Here is a 21,681-nt window from a genome sequence, read left to right as displayed (position 1 = left end):
AATAGTCTGCAGCACCCGCGGCACACATAAAATGTTTTACGAACGTCTGATCGCTCCTCTGACAAATGATCACCGGTGACCTGCGACCTTGCACAACAGAAATCAACAGAATGCGCAGCAATAATCCACAAATTTTCAAAAAAAAAGTCCAAGGTTTGCGCCGGTGAGTCTCTTATAAATAACACGATCGCTCTTCTCACCAGTTGTTTCTGATAAACTGCCACAGTGCGCAATAGGAATGAACGCAACAACTAGAAATAATCCACAGTTAAAAACTGGGCTCTGTTATCATATATACGTCATATAAACTCTGTAATTGATCTTATCGCCCGTTATTCATGCTAACCGCTATCTTGTACAATAGAAATAAACAATATGAAAGAGAGAGGGATTGGGAAACAGAAAAGGAGTCCCGAACTAGAGCTGCCAGGGTCAGCAATGTTTTATCAACATATGATACATGCGTGGAATGTTTCGCTTCCTTGCAGCTTATCACAAAGCAGGAAATGAAAGGATTGACATTGAAAACAAGGCGATTCCTTTCCACCGTTTTGCCTCAGACCGCCACTTTGGACACGGATTTGATGATAATGCCCGTCCTTCCTTGGGAGAGGGGAAGAGCTTTCAAGGTCATGACGGGCACAAGAATATTGTTCACGGGGATTGTTTGGACTAGTTTAGAAAAACATTTGGGGGGGTTGTGTTCTGCCTCCGGCATTTTGTCATTATTATTATTATTCACGAAAGTAAAAGAGAGAGAGAGAAAAAGACGCTTCTTATTTTATTTTTCTTTCTTCTCCTTCAGCGGGATGTTGATCGGTTGATTTCCCCTCCTCTGAACCTCATCACAACCCGGGTCATAATTTTGTCGACGTATCAGCCGTTGTCACTGTCGGCCATGCATGCCCTTTTTATCGTTGAGCCACCCCGTCCCTCCGTCCCTCCGTCCCTCCCTCCCCCAGTTTTGTTATTAAATGTCCGTGGCTGACATTTCCCGCGTCTCCATGGTGACAGGCTATCGTGGACACGGTGAACAATCTCCTGAAGCCCGAGGCTCTGAAATCGTGGCGAGATATGAATTCCACCGAGCGGACGCACGTCGCCACTATGATGCTGGACACCCTGGAGGAGGGGGCCTTCGTCTTCGCCGAGAACCTCATCGAGCCTTCCGTCGTCAAAGTGCCCGCCGAGAACATCGGTAAGTGGCGGGCCAATCTCCGAGCGCGCCTGTCACTGACGACGCTCTGCCTATTGCTTCGCTTGTCGGCTGGCCCGGCGCCATGTTTAAGTGAAAGGAAATGTCTCCGCCGCTTGAAGGCGAGCGTAATACCCGACGGGCACATTTCGTTTGTTTTTTTTTTCCAAGGTGATAGACCTGATGGCTTTTCAATCAGGAAAGTCACCTCACCGAGCGCCGTGCATCCGGATGAACTGGGAACGGACTCCCGGGACTCGAAACAAAGACGCTATTTGAAGGACATTGTTCCACTCGCACAGCCCTCGCTTCCCTCGCCTGCTCCCGTCACTGCCGGTTACCTGAGACGATCGCTGGCCTCGTCCCCACCCGAGTTCTCATTAATACTCTTTTTAATGAGCCGTGAGCAGTTCTTAGGTTTCTCTGAAGTAATGAGGAACCTCAATAGACAAAAACTGAATTTCTGAGTCCCGGGTCCATTTTTCTCAAGCTTGAAAGGGGGACGTATAATAGAAAATGTGCTTTTTGAATCGCTCTCGTGTCCCCTCAGATGAAAATGCAAGAGAGCCTCGTTGTCCTCCGCTATTGTCGTCTGGTACCAACCGGCTTGTTTTTTCGCCGTTGAGAATTTTCAGAGGAAGCCCGAGCACCCGTGTTTGCACCCTTCCGTTTGGGCAGTCCCAAAACGTCCCATTCACGGTCAGTTCACCGCGTCCTCTTGTTTGGGGATATCGCCAGCAGCCATCCTTGTCCGCATTTAGGCCGCAGGTGTGCTGCAGCCTATCCCGGCTGACTTTGGCGGAGAGGCGGGATACACCCTGCGGCGGTCGACGGTTCAAAACACGTTACTCATCGACTTCAAAACTGAGGGGGCTGGGTCGGCCGGTGAACAGCGAAAACGTGCTTTGTGAAACATTCGCTATATGTTTTCCGCGAACCATGCTGGGGAACCTGGGGTGAGATCCCGGGAATAAAACGGGGAGAAAAAAATGTGAATCCGCGGGTGTCGAAGCACAAGTATGCGGGGTCGACCGCACCGAAACTCCTCGACTTCGGCACGTTCTTCGTTTTTCTTCGATTATAATGTTGTTCGGATCGAGAATAGCCGAAGTTGAAATCATGATTACATTTTGATGAATGGCCCAGCGCGACAATCAACAATTCACACAAGGGCTGAATAACAATTTTTAAAAAATCAAATTGCCATTTTTCCCCCAATGATATTGTGACTGCAATTTAATATACAATTATTTATTTTAATATGCAATTTTTTTTCAAGGCCTTCTTCCCACAATATTATATATTTTATATATAACCAACACAAGCAATAAATGAATCCGCATTACAAAAAACTCACATCGCAACAAGCAAGTGAGTGGTCAACGTAAGTCAGTAAGTCATAGGTCAGATTGCAACAATAATGCAAACAAATCGGTGGCATTATCACTTCAGCGTTTCACGTTTGATGAAACAACTCGCCCGCTTGTTGGCAGTATTGTCAAGATATTTACTTAAGTAGATGATGCGGCAATCGAGTCACGGTACTTTTCCCAAGTGCCAGCCCGTGAGCCGAAGAGAGCAAATCGTATCCGACGTCCTTTCACGGGGTGAAAAGAAGCGAGTACGGCTGCTCGTATCCAATTAGCAGGTGTCCCAAACAACACCTCCGGGCAAGTAACGCTGGAGACTGGCTCGAAGTGCAGAGCTTGAAGTAAAAAAATAAAAAGAAAAAAAAAGAAAAGAAAATCAAGACGGACAGCCAAGGCCAGGTGGGCCAATCCCTCATCTTTGTCTGTCGGGGGGGGGGGGGGGGGGGGGGCCATCTATCGACGGAAAGCCGGGCCATTTTCTGGTGCGAGTGTCCTCCTGACCCCGTCGGTAATTTCGCACATCAAAGGTAGCGTCACCCGCCGGCTGGCGCAGGAGCGGCGATGGGGAAGGAGGGGCAGCGCGCTCGAATTGGGAGGATTTTCAGAGATTTGCTCATGGAGCCCAGCGTTATCCAAAAGCCACGGGTAGAGGACGTCAAAGTAAAAGCTCAATGTTATTTTTGATCCTATGAATATTTGACATTCATGCGCCAGGAAAGGCTGCACGCTCAACCTTTTGCGAGCACAACCCCTTGTTGTGATTTATCTCTTTTATAACCGGCAGCCTGCAAACACATTTGGCGTTAAGTTAATGGCGCCGCATGCGGTCTTGTTCTCTCACCGGTACAATGAACTTCAACAAGCACCTGACAGTTGTTTGTTTTTTTTATTTTGTTTTGTTTTTTTTCCCACCTTCAACATTGTAGTCTTGTCATTGGGGTATGTTTTCTCCCATGACTAAAGCTGACTAATGCCCCCCTCTTTCTCTCTCCCTGTCTGTCTGTCTCGCCACCACCCCTCCATCCCCCACTGGCCCACCTCAGTGATGGATGTGTACGTGGTGAGCACAGACGGCCAGGTGCAGGACTTCAGGTTCCCGCAGAGCAGCAGGGGCGGATCCACGCTTCAGCTCTCCTCCAACACGGTCAAAGTCAACAGTAAAAACGGTGAGCCTTACAGTAGCCTTTTGCACCGGAGCAGATTCCTTTATGATTGAAGACGTCAACAGTGAAAGCGATTCCTTGAGGGAGTTTCCGCTGTTGGTCCTGAAACATTGTACAGACACGATATAAAGTGTACGGGAGATGTTACGGACCAATGCCAATTGTCTGGCTGAAATATGCCTTCTTCATATGAAAGAATAACGCCGCTCAACACATTTTTACGATTTTTTTTTTTAATTAGCGATGCCAATAAACTTTTTGAGATGCATTTTTTTTTGTGTGCTGATTCCAAATCAGCTCTTGTTTTTTTTTTCTCCAGCACATCAGCTTTTCAAAATAAGAAGAGTATAATAACAATGTCGTATATTCAGTAATAGTTATTAGTTATTTATGTTATATAGGAATGTATTTAGTGATTTTTAACAGGCGGAATCATTTTCTCTAATGCCTTAGCTATAAATGACCATACAACTCAATACATCTTTATTGATGTACCGTATTTTTCGGATTATACGTCACTCCCGATTATAAATCGCACCAGCCAAAAAATGCGTAATTAAGAAGGAAAAATCATATATAAGTCGCACTGGAGTATAAGTCGTGATTTGGGGGGAAATTTATTTGATAAAATCCAACACCAAAAACATACATGTCTTGAAAGGCAATTTAAAATAAAAATAAAATAGAGAACAACGGCCTGGATAAGTGTACGGTATACTAACGTTACATGACTGACATGCCTGGTAATGTCAGTAACGACGTAACATATTAAGAGTTATTCAGATAACTCTCGCATAAAGAACATGCTAACAAGTTTACCAAACGATCAATTTCACTCCAAATCACTGAATCCAATGAAATCTTCATCCTCGGTGTCACTTTTAAACAACTCCCCCAACTCGGGAGGTAGACGACGCGCCGCTTCCTCTTCTGCGTCGCTGACGTCAGACTCATTGTCGATTTATCGACACGGGCCGAGAGCGCCCTCTTGTGGTTACATGTGAAAATAACACGTGAAATGACATAATCACGTGTTAATCATTTCACACATAAGTCGCACCCCCGGCCGGCCAAACTATGAAAAAAAACTGCGACTTATACTCCGGAAAATACGGGAGTGCTTTCGTAATAGCTGCAACTGTAACAAAGTGCTTCACAGAACAGTTAACATAAAATACAAAATACAGTAATATAACACAACACGTAACAACTCATGGACGGTCATGCAGTCATAACCATATTCCATCTTCCGGCTTGTTGTTTGAAGCAGTTATTGATGAAAGAGGAAAGAGCGTTCTTTCGCCAGTGGATCACAGACGTCGTGCTCAAAATGTGCACACGTCTGCTACAAGTTAAGTGTGAAAGTAACCAAGAAGGATGATGGAAAAAAAGAGATCGAGTCACTTCTCCTGTCCCATGTAAATGCGCTTCAATTCCAAGCGTCGACTCTCAATTCCAAATACGCATCTACGCTAAGCGCCGACGCTCCTCTCCCCTCATCCTCGGCTCCGCAAGCCATCCATCCAACCGCACCGGCGTAGACCGTCCAGCGGCGCCGATTTCTCCGCTAAACAAAACCGGGCTGTGAAAAATGCTCGCTCATTACAGGCGCAAATAACACAACCGCTGCGGGGCCGTCAAGCGGCGACAGACAAATAGTGCCGGCATTCCTTCCAATGAAAATCAGCGCTGATACACGCTTGCTGCCGAGAAGGCGCAACCAACAAACACGGATTCTTCTCCTTTGACGAATGTCATGACCAAAAAAAAAAAAAATGCTGAAAATAATCCACATCAGGTCCACACGACGTAACAACAAACACCATGTGACAAAACAAAAGACAAAAACGGCAAAAAGCAGAGATCTTGAATTACGGCGCCATCTCGGCACTGAGGGAGGCTATATGACAATGCATATAGTAATTATGTTCGATCAAAAATTCCGTTTAAAAAAACTGTACAAGTAAACAAACAAACTTTGCCACAAAAACAAACTGTCCTGGCTCAATGAAGTCAATGCGATTAAATAAATGAAGTAACCCATCATTTAAAATCTGCAATTGACTTTAATCTTTAAATAGCGTGTAACATATTTAATGATAAAATGATAAACATAATGAAAAATAATAGTCACAAAAAGAATCAAAGTAAACAACAAGGTATGTAAGTATGGTTACATGATCTAAGAATTAAGTAAAAAATATAACGTACAAATTACAAGACTTACAGAATATGGAAGCAAGAAATGTGAATATTTAACAACAAAATCTTAGCCAAAAAAAACAATTATATTGATAATAAAATAAACATAATAAGAATGTATTCATTAAAAGAGGAAAACGTCACACGTTTGATAGACAAAAGTGGCTCGGAACCCCATGTAAACTGCTCCACCCCAATCGCACGCAGGGGAAAAAAAAAAAAAAAAGCAAATCCCTGACGCGTCATCTTTCTTTTTGCTCCGAGCTTGATTTCATGCCTGCGTGTGTGTTCTCCTCCCCCGCCGCTTTCATGAGCGTGATGTGTTACAGGTGTGGCCAAGCTGGTCTTCGTGCTGTACAAACACCTGGGTCAGTTCCTCAGCACGGAGAACGCCACGCTGCGGGGCCTCTGGGACGCCGGCAGACGTAACCTCTCCCTCACGGTCAACTCCCACATCCTTTCCGCCTCCATCACCAAGGAGTCCAGCCGCGTCTTTGTGGCCGACCCCGTGGTCTTCACGCTGGAGCACCTGGACGTAAGCGCACCCCCGCCACCTCCCCCGAGACCGCAGCCGCGTGCGGCCAAATCAAGCGACTCCCACCAAAGCCATTCGAGTAAAGGGTGAAAACATCAATGTCGGGCGCGCGCGTCACACGTAGCAATCAGCAGCGATCGGAGGAACAGACGAGTGGAATCCAAGGAGCGAATCTACTTCCATCGTGCATTACCATAGTAACCCTCGTGGCGTCTTGTCTCGTCGTCTTTCTTTTATTCCCTCATTCGAATCTTATTCGCGCGCTTCCTTCCCACCACGGCACACACTCAAAGAACTTAAATTGACACTTATTTGTACAAGATGCGCTCCCCTCACCGCCGCACATGTAGTCGGAAGGCTTGAAAATGTACAAGGTGCAGCCATGCATATTGCAGCACGCCGCTCATGTGTGATTAATTGTGGGGGGTTTTTCTTCTTTTTTTTTTGTGTGTGTGCAGAAGGACAACTACTACAATCCCAACTGTTCCTTCTGGAATTATTCCGAGCGGAGTATGATGGGATACTGGTCAACTCAGGGCTGCAAGCTGCTGGACACCAACAGGAGTCACACCACGTGCTCCTGCAATCACCTCACCAACTTCGCCATCCTCATGGCCCATCGAGGGAATGTGGTAAGCTTTGGCCATTTCCCCTCATTCAACCTATACCGGTGACGTAACGTAATAAACTAAAGGCCTCCTCTCAAATACAGGCTAGCGCTCTTTATAGTTGAGGGGAGATATACAGTATATATATATATATATATATAAAGTGCAGCCACTTGGGATGTCCACGAATGAATGCCTCATCTTGAAATTAACATAAAAATGCCTAATTAACACAAAGAGTGGTACCTCAAATTATAATCTTCATTTGCTCCGTTTCAAACTCGAACATTTCAGTGATAATTGAGTGAAGTTGTCTTATTGAAATAAATGGAATAGCAATGTATCCGCTCCGCCTCACTAAATGATGTTATATGGACACTTATTGATCCGCAAATCGACGAACACTTGCACGCGTAGCTCCACCCAAAAACGAACATTTGTAGCAATAAAGGCCTTCTCTCCAATAGACAACAAGTCATCTCTCCAGTTAAGTGTATGCCAGCGTCTGCCCTAATAGACGCTGTGTTTTAAATCCGCATTGTTTTTTTCTACAATGCCTTGCTCCACCAGTATTTGAGAAAATATGTTTATTGAAATGATTGGTCCCCGGACTCGTCGACCAATCAACGGACACCAGCACGGCTTTCCTCACCTCTAGGCGAGGATGCCGTATGTTCAAATAAAGGCCTCGTCCGAATGAGATGCCAAGTACTCTCTGCAGGGGTTTGTCGTCTGACCTAGATCACCACGACGAGCGGGAGAATGGTGCGTCGGCGGGAAGTAATTTGATTATTTCCGGAGGAGGTGCAGAAATGAAGCGGGCCGTCACTTGGCTCGAGCTGATGTGGTCTTATCGGAGCTAATTATATTTCACTGTGGTCACTGTCTAATATTTCATGTTTCCGTCGCGGAGAATTGCGCTGAAAACGGGGCGACCGCAGCTTGGACTTCCCTCCCGTCCCTCTTGTGAAGTGGTGGGCCCGGCGTTTTGGTCACAAAATGCAGTTACAATTTAATTACATGACCAATGGCAAACGTAGCGAGGACAGCGACCGTCATAAATGCGAGGGATCGGTTTGTGGCTGATTTAATAATACGTCCCCCTCCCGTGAACCCTGTCTCCCCCCCCCCCCCCCGTCATCTGTCTTAACCTCAACCTTAACCGCAGCTTGAAACCGGAGCCCCCCCCGAGGCAGGGCTTAGCCTCTCGCCAATTGCCTTTGCGGCACCTCCGCCGCGGCCCTCGCCCTCAATAAAAGTGCAAATATCACAGGAGGATTTGCCCGACTTGCAGGAGTGATATTTTGTGCGTGGCACTCTGCTATTTTCACATTTGTGTGAAACAGGCTTTGACCTCAGAAAGATGAAACCGGCACAAGTAGCTCTGCATTCCAGCTTCCTCCAAATGGCACCGCTGGGCCGCAGACCTCCAGCAAGGCCGAACAAGCAAGCCTGACCAAATTCTGCAACTTAGTCAAGTCAAGTCAACAGTATTTATAGAGAACAAGAACAAACCTAAGTCATGCTGATTGTATCGCGCAATGCATACGCAAGGTAACCCAATATGCTTTACATCATTCCAAGGGCAACATTTCAAAGCAATAAAAAAGAGAACGCAATAGATTTAAAAACAAAGTACAGAAATAAAAGATAGCCTACTAAAACAATCTACAGTGCAATAAAAATATAATTGTAATTGATTTTTAAAATGCTTGAAAAGACCTCAATCGTAGGTATGGCAAAAAAAAAAAAAAAAAAAAAAATTTGTAATCTGAATTTAAAATCATTCTACCTTCACTCCCGTTGGCAGCTTTTTCCATTTGTGTGCGGCATCGCAGCCAAATGCCGCTACACCGTGTGTGCTTTGAACTCGGCTTTGAGCTCCAGCGATTGACCCGAGTCGGCGAACCGCAAAGCCGTACCGGATGTTCCCAAATATTTGGCAATGTCACATTCGCACCCGGTGAAATGAAATGATTTTAGTAGGTTGAAGTTTTTGGATTCATAATTCTTATTATAATGTTACGACGCCTCTCCGCAGGGCAAGGGGAGCGTCCACGAGCTCTTCCTCACTATCATCACTCGGATGGGCATCGCCGTGTCGCTGGTGTGCCTGGCCGTCAGCCTGTACACATTCTGCTTCTTTAAGGGCCTGCAGAGCGATCGCAACACCATCCACAAGAACCTCTGCCTCAACCTCTTCATCGGCGAGCTCGTCTTCCTCGTGGGCATCAACATGACCGAACCCGAGGTTAGACCAGGGGTCGGGGACGTATGGCTGGCGAGCCAGCTGTTGCGCTTTTGATGATTGGATCCGGCTCTCAATTTTCCACTGCTCATGTCCTGTTCAGGTCTGCAGTTGGCTGCAAGAGCGATTGTCCATTATTTTAATTGGATAACTTTGGTCAACGTTCGGTAAACAGGGTAAACGCCCCCTTTTGAATCAGTCCGCTCGGTAGTTAATGCAAAGCTAACCCTTCGACGAAAAGAAACAAAAGATGAATAGTATCGTTCCTTCCAAGATGAACGGATAGAAGCATTCGCTTTTGTGGAGAGAGCAAGTTCTGCGGTGCATCTAATTTGCGATGACAAAATCGCAGCGATGAAACGATCGAACGTAAAGCGGGACTCCGACACACGCCGTGCTACATTTGCATCGAAATATCCTGCGGGAAACAGCGGAAAGACGACGTGCCGAGAACTACTGAGCAAGGGTGCAAGGTAGCCAGCGGCGACTCTGCGTATGGACCCGGCAAGGTGACTTATCATTCCGCTAGCTGTGCTGAATCTTTAGCAATAGTGAGGAACGGAAAAACATTCACAGATGGCGAGTCTGCTCAAACATTCATGCCGGATGTAGCCAGAAAACCTTTTGAGGATTCTCCGAACGAGACAAGATAATCAAAGAGACAAGACACGCCTCTGTCGGCAAGAACTGTTCATGATCGCACCATCATGATGGCAAACCAAGTGGAGGAAACACAAGTGAAGCACATAAATGCAACGCCGCTCTTTTCCTCGGCTTTGGGTGAGTCAACGACGACGCAAGCCATTTGTCGCAGTTCAGCGTGATTGCACAATACGCTGCCGGTGACACACCGCAAAGAGAAAGTCTGGCTATTTTGCCAATAAGAGGGTCCGCAAGAGCCGTTGCTGACCTCAAGGCCTGGCTTCCGATTGCCATCTCAACACATCTTCCTCAAAATGTGGCCGATTCGTGAATGCTCCGTGGCTGCGAATGTTTGCTGAATGCTTGCTTGTGTGCCCTGCGATCGCTTGGCGCCGAGCCCAGACTGTAAACTGTCTCTCGCCCAAAGTCATCTGGCAAAGGCTTACCCGCCGACCATAACAAAGAGCAAGCGCTATCGAGAATGAAGGAATCAAGAGCCAAAATCAAGTCCAACCACTCACGCGCGACAGACCCCTAAGAGCAGGCGAACACCTCGTGGCCAGCCCACCGAGGATTCACATTATCAAAAGTCCTCTCATTTCCGTTCCATTCATTTTGCAACCCCAATGCGTTTGTTATTTATTTATTGGCATTCAATAATCAATGACTTGATTTTCAATGCTAAAATAGACATTAATTCTAATTAAATTGATAACAAAAAATACAGTGAAAGATGACAATTATTTTATTGCCCATATTAACCATTGTATAAAACATGAACTTTTTTTTCTTAGAATTTCATGGCTGTCCGTTTTAAAAATGGAATTAAAAAGTTTGCCCAACCTTGCTTTGGATTAATTTGGCTTCTCCCCGCCAAGCCTAAAATTTGTGAATTAAAATGAATTTATTCATTGAATCCAACGTATCTATCTCGTTAAATGGTGGATTTATGATCAACAACAGAACAAAATATTTGCAACGCGAATACATTAAACATTGCCGTACCTATTTTATTAAATAAGTGGTTGATTAAAATTTATTAAATTGGTTGGAAGCAAGAACATTCAAAAAATAAGTGAACTATTTCTCCTTGAAATCAATTTATTTACATACCGATTAAATTATTTTTAATTCTTAAAATGAGATACTTGAAATGTATTTATTAATTTTTTTAAATGACTTGACCTCATAATTATAAATAAAGTAAAAATTCTAAATAATGAAGAAAATATATTTGCAAAATAAACAAGTTCAGACAAAAAATAGCAATGTTAAAACATTGTTACTTTTTTGCAATGAACTCGAATTACATTCATTTGAATTCAGAAAATAACCCGCTGAGTGAGTCATTGGGTGTAAACGCAGTCGATCTGACGTCAGCATTTCAACATTTTGGCCTCTCATCTTCAAATGACCCGGCCCATCTGTCCATTTCAATGATGTGACCCTTGAGCAGAAACGTTTCCCCACCTGCGCGTGAGATGCTCACTGAGCTAACGTCTCCTGAGATTCTACTGGAACCGGTCTCCTTGTCTCTCCCTCCGTCAGCTGGTGTGCTCCATCATCGCTGGCGTCCTGCACTTCTGCTTCCTGGCAGCCTTCGCCTGGATGTGTCTGGAGGGCGTGCAGCTGTACCTCATGCTGGTGGAGGTGTTCGAGAGCGAGTTCTCCCGCCGCAAGTACTACTATGTGGCCGGTTACCTCTTCCCGGCGGTCGTGGTGGGCATCTCGGCGGCTGTCGACTACCGCAGCTACGGCACGCCGCGAGCGTAAGTTCATCCACCGTTCCTGCTGATACACCCCCCCCCCCCCCCCACCCCTCCCATCCCACCCTGCCACCCCCTTGGTAATGACAGCGATACCACAAAGTGGAGTGTACCTGTCTGTGGCCCGGCAGCAAATTTACATTTCCACCGGCTAAGAGTAAAGCCGCAACACTAATGAATGTGCCGGCTTGCTACTCTGACCTACAGGGCTTTTTATTCTTTGCACACGGGTAATTGCCGACCTTGTCAGTTAAAAGTTTATGTGCTTCTCTTCTGCTGGCCGGCGAAAAGAAGAAAAAAAAAACATGATTTGTAGTACTGCTGTGTTCTAATTTTTTTCCTTTGCGTCTTCGTCACTACAGCTTTAACACACATTTGTACGCTCACTGCTTCGTCCCAAAGTCACTCTTCTCCAAAAGTATTGGGACGGTGAGGCCTATTCCATTTGGGTTTGGCAACAAAAAATGAATAGAAGGAAAATAGAAGGCATTTGGATCCTACACTCAACCTAGATGGCAAGACAAGGCGGCTTTATCTATATCGGACATTGAAGGGCAACTCAACATGCTTCACGCAGGCAAAGACGCAAAACCTACAAGCATTTAAAAGTACCACATTCAGAAGCAAAGAAGAAAAAACAAAAGCGGCATACCCAAATTACGAATAAAACATACATTGACAACATTTAAACACATAAGACTTAAAAAAACATTTCAAATTATTAAAAGGCTTTACTGTGAAATGCTTTTAAAAATGTTTAAAATACCTTAATCAAAGGGTTGGGGTTTTTTCGGGGGAGGGGGGTGGTTGGATCTAAAACCATTTACACTTGCGGCTGACTAAACCTCTGTTGGTCGCTTATTCCACTTGTTGTGCAGTGTAACGGCCAAATGCTACTTCACCGTGTTTGCTTTGAACTCTGGGATCGACTAATTGACCCAAATCTGCAGAGCTCAGAACCCTTCAGCACCCAAATCATTCAGTAAGTTATAGACCCATGGCAGAATTTCAAAATTGACTGTACAGCTGACTGGGAGCCAGTGTAGAGCCTTTAAGACTGGATCAGAATATATTCAAACCAGAGTCAGGTTGCAGGGGCAGCTGCCTAAGCAGGGAAGCCTAGACTTCCGTCTCCCTAGCCACTTCGGCCAGCTCCTCCGGGGGGATCCTAAGGCCTTCCGTGGCCAGCTGGGTGACATAGTTTCTCCTCGGTCATCCATGGGGTTTCTTCCCAATGGCCCGTGCCCAGAGCACTTTGCCGTCCTAAACAGGTGCCCGAGCCACCTCATCTACGCGTCCCGTTACGTGCATTATTGAAACAAGAAATGCTGCCCCACTTTCTGATTTGTTTTTTAACTTGCAAAGACTAATTTGAAAGGTGTTACCACTCTGAAAACAAAAGAGCTGTCTGTGGGTGAGAAACTGAATTAGAATCCTGTGAAATCCAAAACGGAGTGTTCAGTTCCAAAAACAGCTGATCTGAATTAAATCAGTCCACTCGTGGTATGTTCACATTGAGCTGAACGTAGGCTTGACCACAACAACAACAACAACAAAAAAAAATCAATGTTGCCCCGATATCTGGATTCACCATGGCAACAGAGAGAGAAACGTCAAATTTCTTTCTGCCCCTCGGAATCGAAGGTGCTACTGCGGGTGTGTAGTGAAAACAAACAAAAAAAAAACCTGCTGCGGGAGCGAAGGACAGAGAAGCAGCGTTGGAGCAAAATGAGGCACAAGTTTGAATGCGCTACTATTTGATGCACTAACATGACATTTCACCGCACTTTAAATCATAGCGTAGAAATGAAAAGGCATTTGATTGAATAACCTCAGATTTCCTTCTCGGTGCAATCCGACTAAGCGTTTTAAAAATGAAAGACATCATTGAAAGATTTTCTTCATCCTAATTGACATTTGACCGTTGATTAAGAGCATATTCATTTTGTATTTAACACATCTCTATTGACCACAGATTTGGTGGACAAATTTGTGTCATTGATTTGTGACCGTCGTTTACATGAATGAATTTCATTTCCGTTCCACTCATGCCAAGGGAATGACATTTTCTGCAGGAGCGTGAGTTGGATATGTGTCCCGTTCGCACCGCGTTTGGAAGCTGAAATTACATCCGCTGTAATTAGACAAGGGTGTGCAAACTTCTTAGGCTCAAGTGTTAGCTTAGATTTTTAAATGGACAGATGGGCCCTTTCGTAGTCCATCTTGAACGTCGCTCTGTGTGGCCGCTTGGTAGCTTGAGACGTAACCTTGTTGGAGGTGATTTAATGACGACCCCTTTTTGTCCTTTCCAGGTGCTGGCTGCGGGCGGACAACCACTTCATTTGGAGCTTCATCGGGCCAGTCACTTTCGTAATCGTGGTAAGTTGATGTTTCTTTGAAGAAAAGCTTTGAAAATACATTATGGATTTTTTTTTTTTTTCCTTTGGTAATGCAAGCCATCTCCGGATCAATTTGCATGAAAGCCAAGCGGCGCCATTAGCTGCCGCTGACACGAGGACATCAGCGGCATCCACTCGGCCATGAAAAATCCTCCGGAATCAGAAACAATTTACAGGGTTGCGTTAAGGAGGTGGAGGACGGTCTCATCGAGGGTCGTCTCGAGCATGAAGGTCGCTTGCTCGGTGGGAAAACAAAACGCAAGCGGCGAGTGGGTGGGCCGTACGACCTTTTGCAGAGGATCGTGTCTCATCCGCGCTGCCAGATTCACAATCGCGAAGAAATGTTCTTCATTTGAACAAAAGTATTGGAATGGGGTACTTTTGTTTTTAATTAAGTACCTGACAGGTCCTTAATTGTCTGGGCGCTGTCCTTTTTTAAATTGATAATTCAAACAATACATAACACTGGCTGTCCACACTCCATTTGGTATATATTGATTCAAGGATATTGTATGTGTTTACTTGTACTCCTGGTACCATGACACCGATACCACTTACCCGAGTTGGCAAAAATACCGTTTCCTCAAACAGTGGCCCCAATGCTAATCGATGAAATGTATCAATTCGTCACCGGGTGTGTATACTAAATGAACGCCGCCCTCCACCCTTTTTATCTCCTCAGGAAAAAACGGCTTGTTCCCGTCTACTTTTCTACTAGTTAGAAGTGTAAGCAGCACAAAAACATTTCTACCGTTTACAAATATAACATGAAAATTGGGAAGAACTGAGACCTCATTTTGCATTATTTATAACGAAATAGCAGTTGTTTCTCCCACCGCCCCCCCCCCCCCCCCGCAGCCCCAAATTCCTTGCCAATTACTACGTGATGATAGCTTCACTCCGACCTGGCGGGAGGTTGTTGCTGATGTCGCTAACAGTTGCTAGCACGAGGAACCAGACTTCCCGCTTTTCAGCAAAATATTTTCAGTGAATGATGACAGGGAGGAAGCGCGGATGCGCATCAGTACACAAAATTGCTATGTCCGTCTGTCTGTCCGTGGTTTGTAAATTCATCAAAGCTCCATATTGGCAAAGGTGCTTATTTTCAGATCAACTTGGCAAGCAAGTAAGGAAGACCCTCAGAGGCTTAATCGCCTCCTCCTGTCCATCTTATCGGATGTTGCGGTTACCGCCTTAAATGCATCATACAGACACAAGTCAACCACAGCGGAACCCCGAGAACTAACCATCCGGAATACGGTGTCCTCGTCTTCCGGTCGTTGACTTTCTCCGCATGCTTGCCTTTTGTTTCACCTGCAAACAACCTTATCCGCTTCACAGCGCACAATCCTATAGGAATATATGGGAGGAGATATCTGGGTACTCGAGAGTTCACCTTTGAATAAGAAAATCCGGCAAAGACGGCTTTACTCTACTTCCATAGGTAGAATGTTTTCAATGCACATTTATGGATGCTCTTAAAGGGGAGGCATAGGTTAATAGTAGCTTAACAGTAACTTTAAATTACTTCAGTTCAGAATAATGCATTAAATATCCGGTAAATACACACACACACACACACACACACGCACTGTAAATGCCAACGCAAATTTATTGGGTGGATGTTGATCGGCTGATCAATAATAGATTCATGTGCATGTTGAAGGGCCATTTTGCCAGGGTAGAGGGGGCGTATACTTCTAGAAAGGTCCCGAATATGAAAACATGTAACTGATGGCAGCCTGGGTTATACCTTCCGTTGCAATTCGGCAAGCCGGCAGCCCAGAGTTTTTATCTCAGCGCTTCGTGCTCTGCACCCACAAGCCGATGTCACCCGTGTCAGGTACGATCCCCAAGTTGGCTGTTTTTTATGTTTCCGCAATGCGTAGTCAGGTTTGCTACGCTTTGCAATAGACTTACGCCCGGAACAAAAATTGGGCCCCGTGTTTCAATCACTCGGTGTTTTATTTCGGAAAGGAATGCCCTTCTCAAACTCCTTTAGCTCAGTATCAATTAGCTCACTTCATAAACATTGTTGTCCACTATTTGGACCACCGGGTCACACCCACTTGAACTCCATTGCTAACCAAAACAGCAGCACGTGAACAGTCTCTCAGGTGAATTTAAGTGTCCATGGGCAGTATGAAACCAATCATTTCAACCAAGCATATATATATATATATATATATATATATATACACACACATTTTTTTCGTTTGAGAAATGAATATGAAAGATCTTTAAAATGGGAAATAAACAGCTGCAATTGAATAGATCCTCCCCCCATCCATCCTCTCCCCCATATTAGGGTAAACATCTCCTGCCACTGTAAAAGGGAACACAGTTGGTAGAGTATATTCCTCATAGTAGTCGCGTCAGGCAGTTCATCAAGTTTGGAGAAGGCACGCATCGTTTCTTTGACTCCATACGATGTGCTGGAATTCATTTCAAAGGTGTTATGCGAAATCGAAGCCCCGTCCCTTTCCATTTCCCCACGCTGGCTACGAGCCCTCCGGTGCTTCCCGAGACACGCATACAGGAATGTTGGAAAACATGACGGAATGAATGGCTTGAAAAATATGGCGCCTCACCTTTATTCTTTTCCCCTTAAGTGCTCGTCCGGAGTCTTTCTGATCATTTTTGCTGCGGGTCGCGTGTGTGCGCGCGCGCTCCAGATGAAGCACATTGTCGTCTACAGTATGTTGAAGATCAGCGCCGCATGAGATCGAGGACTCGCATTAACCTCTTGTTAACCCCCGCCACTGTTGCTTTTCGCCCCCCCCCCCCCCTTAATGATCTGCTGAAGTATTTAACTTTCCGCTAGGTAAAGATTCCGCCGGCGCAGAATGGTAGTCATTTTAGCGATTGAGACAAAATAAGATAAGAGCCAGTCGATGAGGGAATCCGACGCCGCTCTAAGTGCATCGTGTTGCAGTCTGACACGTGTTTGTTTTGACAGGTCAACGTCATCTTCCTGGTGGTGACCATGTCCAAGATGGTGAAGCATTCCACCTCCATGAAACCCGACTCATCCAGGCTGGGGGGTATCAGGTGAGGGCCGTCCCTCAGGGAGGATCGGGTGTTGCGCAGGCTAAAAACAGACAACGAAAACGTGCCGCTACTGAAACTACCAAGGTATATTTCCATTGCAAATAGGTACCGGTCAGGAATTACGACCGTTTTATGAGGCCGTTGTACAAAGTTGAGGTATGGAATGCGGCCTGGCAGGTCTTCCGACTGCCAATGGCAGCTCCTGTCAAACTGCGCTATGTGCTGTGACCACAAATATACACAGAACGATGCTTTACAGTTACTTGGAACACAGAGCACAAAAGTCGTGTGGGCCCTCAGCCACACGCTGCTTCACCAAAGATTTTTTTGTCATTGTTTTTGTCCGATCGCACGTAGCGGCCTGCTCTGGTCAATTTCTATTACAACCACGGAAGACTTGGCGGGGTTTGAGGAGTTCATATGCCATGGTCCGAAGCGTACCACGTCACGTGGTGTGGTCGGTGTGATGGCGTGTACGTATTCTGAGGTGTGTGCGCGCTAAAATTCAAACCAATGCTCCAAAAGGATGGATGGTGAGTGAAGTAAATCGGGATGAACTTTGTAAAAGAAGGACAATTAATATTCTTCATTTGGCAAGTTGCCCGAATCAAACTAGGGCTCGCTTTGAATTTGATGAAGACCACAGTGAGAGCAAAATAAAAAATAAAAAAGCACAAGCAAGCAGCAACAAACAGACGGCAATTATTTTCATCAATGAGTTCTTGCTTCTAAACCTTTAAAAATGCAACAAAGAAGGAATGCAGATAATAGCAAAGGAAACCGTGCCACAAGATGGGCATGTCTGACCGCTAACGACGGCAATGTTAGGATTTTACCTTTCGCATACCACCACCACGCAGAAGCATAAGAAACCGCTCACGGTCCAAAGTTTAGCGCATTTATTGTATATGACGAAAATGCCATCGTGCGTACCATATCTCGACGCTCGGATTCAACCGAGGACCGCATAGCTGATGGGAGAGATCTGTCACGCGTGAATTGAAACTTTTCCGAGGCAAAGAAAACGCAATGGGAAAGTCATATGTCGGAGTTAAACCCGAGAGAGCACGCAAAGAAACAAGAACGGTAGCATTTTCGTTGTCGGAATACCCGATGGCGCCTGCGAGTGGAGGTCGCTCCGCATATTTCAGTGAAAGCTCATAACTTCAACCGTCAAAGTCGACACAATCAATCGCAAACGATTCCCAACACATTGATTGTTTTCTTTTTCAAGGTCAACACATTGAACAAAAAACATCTAATCCTGTCCGCAGGTTGTAGTTTATAGTCTGAGTGTTCTTGACTATCGCAGGTCATATATATATAACGGGAGTTATTTGGGTTTCTTGATGACAGCGTCACAAGACCTCCGGTGTCTTTTTACGGGAGTTCTCGGAAAACGAGTTCGGCCGCACGCGTGCGCGCATGGAAAAGCTCCGAAGTGATCGTCATTGCAACAAGGCCGCGTGATCACTGTCCCAATTTTGCTCATTTTTCACATTTTGCTTTTTATAGATTTCCTAATCAAAGCTTGTCGCGCTCGCATTTGACTCCTCAGCCGCAGCTGTCGCATCTCATTAACCGCCTCTAATTTGGGCCCAAACGCAAATCGACCGCGCGTGTGCAAAAGTTAAGCGGAAGGTTACATCCTGTGCGATGATGAGCTAAAATGCGGCCCCCGCGCGCGCAACGGGCTGTCTTTCTCCATCCCGGCTCTCATTTTTCCGGCTAAGGTTTCTCGGAGTCGCGCGCTCGCTCTCTCTGGGGGCATCTCACTCGTCGATGCCGGATCCATAAGAAGAAGCGGCCTTCATTGAAAGTGACTGCAAAGTGATCGCGTTTCCTGCGGGCGTTTTCTGGAAGCAGCCGAGGCAAAACATGCTAGCTTTGCGGTCTCGCAACTCGAAAGCACAATGCCTTGTATCATTTGTTATCCGGCGTTCCTCGTAGGCTTGTTCACAACACAAAATGATCCCTAAAGATTTTTTTTTCCCCCCTCTTCATCAGGTCATGGGTGTTGGGAGCGTTTGCCCTGCTTTGTCTCCTGGGCCTGACGTGGTCCTTTGGCCTGTTCTTCCTCAACGAGTCCTCCGTTGTGATGGCGTACCTCTTCACCATCTTTAACACCCTTCAAGGAATGTTCATCTTCATTTTCCACTGCCTCCTGCAGAAGAAAGTAAGGCTTGATCGCAAAGCACTCGCCCAACGGCCGTAGAAGCGTCCGTACGACATTATAATGGCGGCCGAACGTTGACATAACTGCATATCGTATTAATTGGTGAAAAAAAGAAGCAATCGGTGCCAGGAGACTCTTTTTTTTCTGCCCCTGTGAGGAGCACGTGCTGATTGGACAACGATTATTTGACACATGTCAATGAAGCGGGAAGAGAAATGCACCAATAAATGGCGTCGGAGCATTTCAGACCATGTCATCGTCACTAAAGTTCATTTTACATTGGCCAGATTGCTCCAACAGGTTTAATACGAGCAGAAATATTTGGCAGATAATTACGATGCATTTCACCGCACGTCAAGTGGAGATGTGGCGTGATCCAATGTCCGCACTGTCCGCTCGTCATCTCACCAATCCCCCCCCCCCCCCCCATGTCACCGGGCAAAAGAACTCCAATGTCACAATTGAGGCATAACCGCGACGTATACTTGTGAAGCGTCGATGGCCAATGTGGCATGTGATTGGCCAGAGCTGACCGCTGCCTCACGCCAACGAGTCGCAAATGAGCACCCTTTGATGACTCAGTCCAGGGCCACAGCTCATCATTTGGATGTCCGAGACAAACGTAGGCCGATCGGGTTTGGCCACCTTGTGAATTTGGAGGCTATTCGATGCGCCCAGCATGCGGTGCGTTGCTTGGCAACCCGGTCAACCCTCCGTGTGCACCGACCGTCTCCTAAGCATTCGGTATTCTGATGAAATTGCTTGAATTGGATTTATTAAATGTGACCGCAAAATCACACGCTCCTTCAAAGGAGCGTGCGGATGAGCCACGGCACAACTTCATTTCACATTTTCAGTCTGACATATTTTGCAAATGGATCTCGATGGAATTCACACGCCTGATGAAAACTCCACGATCCGGAACTTCGGGCCACCTTGAGACTTCACCGAATCGCACCGCTTTGGTAGCCGTGCACAAATTTCCAAATTTGTGTCAGGAGCCAAGACGAGAGAATCGCCGCGCCTTGAAAGCGCACAAGAAAGACGTGCCAATGGCCCGGCGTCATTTGATTGAGTCACACCTCGTTGTGCTGGAAATGACGTTTGAAGTTTCATGCTTGTCCCGAAACCCCCCCGACAAACCGGATTCAGGAACGCGGCCATTTGCCATGGTCATTTGATCCCGTCAAAAGTTGTCAGGCACAGCTTTTATCCCCAGATAGTTTTCTTTTGTTTAGTTTTTTTTTTCCATCCACTGAGTCAGTTGAAGCAGTCAAAATTCCACAGCTTTGCTTGCTCCAACGGGTTAAAGGGATTTTTGATTTTTTTTTTTTTTGGTTCTTCATTTCCAAAAACTAAGCCAGACAGAACTGGATTACGATTATTCGGCATAATGCTTTGAATCCATCAAAAATCCACGTTCGCACCTTTGTCTGCTCCAATTCTTTCCTTTTGGTTTCATTTCCAAAACGAACCCGGCAAAAGCTGCAGAAAGCTCCGCCGCAGTCCACCGCGTCATACTGTTCTCCCTACATTGTAGATATTTTGTTATCAGTCATTTTCCGCTCTTGCTCCTCGAGATGTGCCATTCAAGGACCTCTCAGCTGTCAGTGACATTTGAAAGAAGATTGAGAACATGCGGCCCTTTTGGGTGCGTCAGTTTTGTGACCTGTCCTTTTTCCCGCGTAGGTCCGCAAAGAGTACAGCAAATGCTTCCGACAGTCTCGGTGCCGCGGCGCCCTGCCGCCCGACGGCCCCCACGGATCGGTAAAGACCGCCGCGTCTCGGACCACGGCGCGCTACTCTTCTGCAACCCAGGTCGGTAATCGGAGAAAAAAAAATAACGCACGCTAGTTTTTCCATTCCGATCGCTCACTTTGATGCGCAGCCATGCCGACGCGGCCTCGCAAGTAAAGCAAAGTTGAGAAGCCGCAGCTTACCGCCGTATTCATCCGCGCTCCCCGCGGCGCTCGCCGGATTGATGGGCGCCCAGAGTGAGGCATGTCCGCGCTGCGTGAATCATTCATCTCAGCGGCGTCGGCGCTTTCAAAAGTCCGGATCCAGGCGCAGATCTCCGAGCGCAAACGTACTAAAGCCGCTCAATAAGACAAAGTGGTCAGGAGATTAAAGAGCCGCAGAGCGTCGGTGTGGGTTGGCGGAGGACCGAGAGAGCTTCTTGTGCATCTTCTTCTACTTTGTTGGAACTGCTTGGGGCGAAAGGTCTCAGCACGGAATAGGGTGCCGAGGGTAGTGTCTGAGTTGGGACAGAAAGCGGTTGTGAAGTTTAACAGCTGACGGCGAAATTGGCGCCTCAGAGCTCTTGCCC

The 21,681-nt window shown here is 46.2% G+C and overlaps 1 protein-coding gene across 7 annotated transcripts in view; it reads left to right on the top strand.

The window, feature by feature from the left end:
- The window catches only part of adgrl2b.1 (adhesion G protein-coupled receptor L2b, tandem duplicate 1), a 130,177-nt gene that overhangs the window by 93,737 nt on the left and 14,759 nt on the right, over positions 1-21,681 (top strand). For all 7 annotated transcript variants that reach the window (XM_086128535.1, XM_086128536.1, XM_086128534.1 and 4 more), the window contains 10 exons: positions 1,015-1,198; positions 3,609-3,731; positions 6,260-6,465; positions 6,924-7,097; positions 9,115-9,324; positions 11,512-11,732; positions 14,042-14,108; positions 17,088-17,179; positions 19,187-19,355; positions 21,045-21,173. In XM_086128535.1, the coding sequence (XP_085984661.1) occupies positions 1,015-1,198; positions 3,609-3,731; positions 6,260-6,465; positions 6,924-7,097; positions 9,115-9,324; positions 11,512-11,732; positions 14,042-14,108; positions 17,088-17,179; positions 19,187-19,355; positions 21,045-21,173 (1,575 nt within the window). The remainder of the gene's footprint in view (positions 1-1,014; positions 1,199-3,608; positions 3,732-6,259; positions 6,466-6,923; positions 7,098-9,114; positions 9,325-11,511; positions 11,733-14,041; positions 14,109-17,087; positions 17,180-19,186; positions 19,356-21,044; positions 21,174-21,681) is intronic.

This window comes from Hippocampus guttulatus, chromosome 14 (genome assembly GCF_054856545.1).
Source record: "Hippocampus guttulatus isolate MCC_2025c chromosome 14, RoL_Hgut_1.0, whole genome shotgun sequence".
Taxonomy (NCBI): domain Eukaryota; kingdom Metazoa; phylum Chordata; class Actinopteri; order Syngnathiformes; family Syngnathidae; genus Hippocampus; species Hippocampus guttulatus.
Note: the sequence above shows the minus strand (reverse complement) of the source record. Positions and strands in the feature narration are given on the sequence as shown.